General features: G+C 47.9%; 1 protein-coding gene across 1 annotated transcript in view; it reads left to right on the top strand.

The window, feature by feature from the left end:
- The window catches only part of Vamp2 (vesicle associated membrane protein 2), a 4,972-nt gene extending 1,509 nt beyond the window's left edge, over window positions 1-3,463 (top strand). Inside the window, exons 2-5 of the mRNA XM_015504516.2 lie at window positions 263-424; window positions 896-1,054; window positions 1,134-1,185; window positions 1,804-3,463. Coding sequence (XP_015360002.2) covers window positions 263-424; window positions 896-1,054; window positions 1,134-1,185; window positions 1,804-1,820 — 390 coding nt within the window. The 3' untranslated portion in view covers window positions 1,821-3,463. The remainder of the gene's footprint in view (window positions 1-262; window positions 425-895; window positions 1,055-1,133; window positions 1,186-1,803) is intronic.
- Window positions 3,464-6,144: the final 2,681 nt, after the last annotated feature.

Here is a 6,144-nt window from a genome sequence, read left to right as displayed (position 1 = left end):
GCCCTGCCCCACCCCTGTCACCGCGGCCTTCAGTCATTTCTGGTGGACCCCGGACTGTGACCGTGAGGTCGCCCTCATGTGACGGGCGGGGAAACTGAGGCCCGGAAGGGGGAGGGGGGGCTCGTTCAAGGTCACGCAGCTCTTCCGCGGCGGGGCGGGATAGAGACCGGTGATCCCATCGGGTAGCCTTCCTTCCGAAAAGGAGGACTGGAGGGACGATCCGTGGACAGGTGGATGGGCGGAGCCCTGACCGTGGTGCTAGCGGCCTCAGGCCCTGGGTCTTAATCCGTTCCTGCTCCTCAGGTCGGCTACTGCTGCCACCGCCCCCCCTGCGGCTCCAGCTGGGGAGGGTGGACCCCCTGCGCCCCCTCCAAACCTCACCAGTAACAGGAGACTGCAGCAGACCCAGGCCCAGGTGGATGAGGTGAGTGTGGGGGACGGGTGTCAAAGACAGTGGGTGAGACTGGGATTGGCAAACAGTTGTGGAGGGCCAATCTTGGTTTGAGAGCGATGACAGTCTATGGCCTGTGGTTTTTGAGTCAAAGACATGCCATGCCCCATCCCTATCTCCCTTTCAGCACACACTTGGAAGGGTGCTAGCCTGGGGTGTGCCTGCCTGGGCAGGTGTGCTCTGATGATGGATAGCCTGCTTGAGGCTCCATAGATATAGGACGTTGCTTTGACATCTGAGATGTCTGGCTACCAGCACACCCCTGATGTATGCTTCTTGCATGTCCCCAGGTGTGCTAGGCATGTTCTGTGTGTGTCCTTGGCATGTTAGCCTGGCAGCATCAGGGTGCATGTACCATGTGTGGCACAGTGGGCACATGTTCGAGGAATGCCCTCGTTCAGGCGGGACTTGGCACACTCCCTGCCTCGTGGACCCCTCCCCCAGGTGGTGGACATTATGAGGGTGAATGTGGACAAGGTCCTGGAGCGGGACCAGAAGCTATCGGAACTGGATGACCGTGCAGATGCACTCCAGGCAGGGGCCTCCCAGTTTGAAACAAGTGCAGCCAAGCTCAAGCGCAAATACTGGTGGAAAAACCTCAAGGTAAACGAGGGGCAGGTAGGAGGACTGGGTATATGGGGGTATCATGGTTTATCTTACTGACATCCCTTCTTACCCCCAGATGATGATAATCTTGGGAGTGATTTGCGCCATCATCCTCATCATCATCATCGGTGAGTGGGGCAGGAGTGGCCAGGGCCCTTTCTCTGGAGAGATTTCCCCTGTGGATTCTGGGTTTTGAAGGTCATTAACCTAGTTTTGACTTTTCAACAAAAGACATATGTAGCTGCTAATTGCAGTTCTGGTTCATCTAGAGCTGAAAACCTTTGTGTTGTTTAGCCTTCACTTTGCCTGGATATGGGAAATTTGTATTATGATTTTGAAAATAGGAAATCTGGTGGGTCCCCAGTATTCTATTGAGGACCCTTTGGGCCTAAGAGCCCAGTCTGGGAACTCTAGAACTGGGGAGAAGGAGATGGGAAAGGCCCAGAGACTTAAGATATGACCAGGAAGCCAGCTACCCCACTGTTTGAGAGCTTGTAGTTTCAGAGGCCCACAGAATTAGGGGTCTTTTATTCTAAGACCATGCTATAGAGTTAAAGGGACTTTGGAACCCACCATCCAGAGCTTTTGCTTTATAGATGGAGATACTGAGGCCAAGAGAGGGGAAGGGACACCAAGCAGCTGGGGAGTGGAGTGGGGAGGATTGGAACAGGGCCAGGCCTGACACACTGCTTTCTTTCTCTTTCTCCCCTCTCCCTCTTCCTCCTTCTCTTACCCTCTCTCCACAGTTTACTTCAGCACTTAAATCCCTGAGGAGTCTGCCCTGCCTAGAGAAGGGCCTCTCCCCCACCCCCAGCCGTTCCTTCACCTCTCAGCCATATCTTTCAGCACCCTTCCCCTGGATCCGTGTGTGTGTGTCCGTGTGTGTGCCCCCTTGTAAATAGCCAGCTGTTATTTATACATATATAATATTATATATATTTGGTCTGTTTGTAGTTTTATTACTAGAAGATTTTTCCGGTTGTCCTTAACACCCCTTCCTGAGGTTCCCATCTCCTCTCTCTTCCTCTTCCCTTTCCCTCTCTTCCTGAACAGTCCCAAGTCCCTACATTTGCATCTGCTATGCAATATTCCCTCTCTCCTTCTCCTTCCCTTGGATTTAACTGACCCTCTCCCCTCACCAGTCCCCCATGCAACACCCCAAAAGACAAAAAAGTACCTGTCCAATCCTCCCTAGGTGCATCTTTGCACCCTTTGGGAGGTTCTGAGACTGGCCCTACTCGGTCCTAAGAATCCCAAGGTCTTCTGGGAGCTTCCAGCATGTTACTTAGCATATCATTTGCATACTGACATCTCTTTAGGTTTCCTTCTTCCATTTTTCTCTTCTCTCAATCTGTGTTTCTTTTTTACTGAGGAGTTAGTCCCCATTGGTCCTTGTATCACACTTTCATTTGCACGACATTACATGCAGGTGGTGGGGAGTCTGGGCTTTTGGGGAACCAGGCGGCCCTGGTCCCCAGTATTGCCCCCTCCTAGCCCCTCTAGTCCAGTTTGCCTTCCCTATCCTAATTTTCCAATCCTCTTGTACCCTCCTCTCCCTCCCCCCAGCTGGTGTGTAAGTGTCTTGGAGTTCAGTGTGTTATGATGGACCAATAACTCTGCCACTTGGGGTCTCTCCCTACATTCCTGCTCCCCAATTTTCATGTGGGGCACGCAACTGACATTCCCAGGGGTCTCCCTCCTTCCCATCTGCCTGATCTGCCTCCTCCTCCCACCAGGAGAGTTGGGGGTTGGCAACAATCTGATCTCTTTTGGGAGGAGTGGCTACCAGTGTGTGTGGGGGGTCATCACTGCCTTGGGGAGGAGTGGGACAGGGCAGAGAATCCCCCCAATTCCTGCCTGAAATCTCTGGCCTCACCCCTGCTGGAGGTTGGACTGAAACCTTCCTCCCCTGTTTGGGGGGTGTTGCCCCCATCACTGCCCAGCTCCTCTGACTGCCCCCCTGTATTCAGGGTGGGGGTATTAGTCACTGCCAATGTGTGTATGGGACTTGCTGGATGATGGGGAATCCTTGCCCTTTTCTGGTGCTGTTGAGCCCCAGAGAGAGCTATCCCCTCATTGGGTGAAGTGATAGAGGATGGGTCTAATGTCTTTTTAAATGGCACAATTTTAGGGGTCTGAGGGTGCAGTCCCTTAGCCTGCCACTGGAGGGGGCCCCCAAACTCCCCATGCCCCCACCACCACTCCAGGTTTTCTGTGTGGAGGGGGAGCAGGGAGATCTAAATTGTGGTGTGAAAGGGTAGGAGAGATGCTGGGGGTGGGGGTGCTGTGTTCTAGACCCCCCATATTATCCCAGTGTCCCCTGCCTTCCCTCTTCCCCCATCCCGTGCCCCCAATTCTGTGGCGCATCCAGATTGTGAAAATGTACAATAAATGTGTAATGAGTAACCAGGTAGTGTCTGTATTTTTGTGTGTGTGTGTGTGTTGTTGTTTTTTTTTTTTTCTCTGCTAAGGATTGAACCTAGGGCCTAGCACATGCTAGGCAAGTGCTCCAGTACTGAGCTGCATCTCCAGCCCTTTTTATTTTATTTCCAGACAGTCTGGGTAAATCGCCCAGGCTGGCTTTGAACTCAAGGTCCCCTGTTGCAGATTCCGCAGATTCCCACAGACTCCGGAGTTACTGGGATTAATCCTTTGTTAAGGGAGAAGGATGTTGGATCTACAGGTGTAACTGGAGGTTGGGAAGCAGCTGGGCTTTGCAGGAGGCCCTGATCTTTAGCAATGCAAATTGTGATTCCTCAGGTGGCCAACAGAGGGGCACCAGGAATTGGTAATGGCTGCTGAACTTTTAAGTTCTGGGGTTCCCAGCTTGCCTGGGGTGTGCTTTTGATGTTGGACTCCTTTGCCCCCTCCTAGATTTAGGTGCTCTGTAGTTGCTCCCAGTGGGTTATTCACTCCTAGGTCTGGAGTAGATGGTCATGTCGTGAATCATCTCTTTCCCCTTTGTGCTCAGCAGTATGCCAGTGTCAAAGGGATTAATAAATACTTGATTTTGTTTGGTACTAGATATTGAACCCAGGGGTGCTTTACCACAGAGCTGCATTTCAGCCTTTTTTATATTTTGCAGGGACCAGGGATTAAACCCAGGGGTACTTAACCACCGAGTAACTCCAGCCCTTTTTCTTATTTTGACACAGGTTCTTGCTAAGTTGCTTAGGGCCTAAGTTGCAAGTCTGGCCTTGAACTTTCAGTCCTCCTGCTGTAGCCTTCTGAGTTGCTGGGATTACAGACATGCCAGTGCTCTCTGCTTTAGTTTTTTGAAACAGGGTCTAAATTGCTTAGGACCTCGCTAAGTTGGTGAGGCTAGTCTCGAACTTTGGATCTACTGCCTGAGCCTCCCAATGCTAAATACTTGTTGAATCAGCTCAGGAAGACCCAGATTTATGACATACAGCAAACTAGTATTGACACAGTACATATACATAGTATTGACATACTACATACAATAGATGGGATGTATAGCTCTTGAGCGATATCCCCAGCTCTTTTTTATTTTGAGATATGTTGTCGATAAATTTCTTTTTTTTAATATATATTTTTTAGTTATACATGGACATAATATCTTTGTTTGTTTATTTTTATGTGGTGCTGAGGCTTGAAACCAGTACCTCACATGTGAGGGGCAAGCACTCTGCTACTGAGCCACACTCCAGCCCCTGTTGTCGATAAATTTCTGAGGCTGGCTTTAAACTTGATTCTCCTACCTCCTTAGCTGCTGGGATTATAGGCATGGGCCACCATATCTGGCTCATGGATGCTTTTAAAGCCTCATGATCTGGCTGAGCTAGCTGGCCATCTTTAGAGCTGCTTTCAAATACAGATTTTTAGAAGACCCAAATTGGTGTGAACATACTTTATGTACAACCAGAGATATGAAAAATTGTGCTGTATATGTGTAATAAGAATTGTAATGCATTCTGCTGTCATTTATTTTAAAAAAACAATAAAAACAGATTTTTAGGCCCCTTCTCTAGAGATTCTCATTATGTGTTTTCTTTTAATAATTAATTTTTTAATTTGTTGATGGACCTTTATTTTTATTTATTTGTATGCGGTGCTGAGAATCGAACCCAGTGCCTCACGCATGCTGGGCAAGTGCGCTACCGCTGAGCCACAACCCCAGCCCCTAGGTGGTTTTTTTTTTTTTTTTTTTTAATTATTTGTTCCTGTACTGGGGAATGAACCCAGGGATGCTTAACCAGTGAGCCATGTCCCCAGCCCTATTATATTTTTTATTTTAGAGATAAGAGTCTCACTGAGTTGCTAAGTGCCTCGCTAATCTGCTGAGGCTGGCTTTGAACTCACGATCCTCCTGCTTCAACTTCCCAAATTGTTGGGATTACAAGTGTGTACCACTGTGCTTGTTTGATAAGGTGGTTCTAAGAGGCTCAGGTAATTCTTGTAACTAGGTATACAGTCTACCTAAACTTCCACCTTATAATATGCTAAGATTTTGTGTATGTTAAAAGCGTCTCCCAGTCATCCCATTCCTTGGTATATGCCCAAAGAAATTTAAATCAGCATACTACGTGAAGCAGCCACATCCATGTTTATAGCAGCTCAACGCACAATAGCTACGCTATGGAACCAACCTAGGTACCCTTCAAAACGGATAAGAAAATGTACATATACACAATAGAATATTACTCAGCCATAAAGAAGAATGAAATTATATATTTGCCAATAAATGGTTGGAACCAGAAACTATCATGTTAAGTGAAATAAGCCAATCCCTCCCCCCCAAAAAGCTGAATGTTCTCTCTTGATATGTGGTTGCTAACATACAGTGGTGCAGTAGGGTGGAGAATAGAAGTTCATTGGATTAGACAAAAGAGAATGAAGGGAAGAGAGGGAAAATGGGAATAGGAAAAACAATAGAAGTAATCAGACATAACTTTCTTAGGTTCATATATGAATACACAACCAGTGAGACTTCATATAATGTGCAACCACAAAAATAGGATTCTAATTACAATAAGTTATACTCTACGTATGTATAATATGTCAAAACACACTCTACTGTCATATATATAAAGAACAAAAAAGTCCTCCTGAATCCCTTGTAGATT

The sequence above is a fragment of the Marmota marmota genome, unplaced genomic scaffold (genome assembly GCF_001458135.2).
Source record: "Marmota marmota marmota unplaced genomic scaffold, marMar, whole genome shotgun sequence".
In the NCBI taxonomy this organism is placed as follows: Eukaryota; Metazoa; Chordata; class Mammalia; order Rodentia; family Sciuridae; genus Marmota; species Marmota marmota.
Note: the sequence above shows the minus strand (reverse complement) of the source record. Positions and strands in the feature narration are given on the sequence as shown.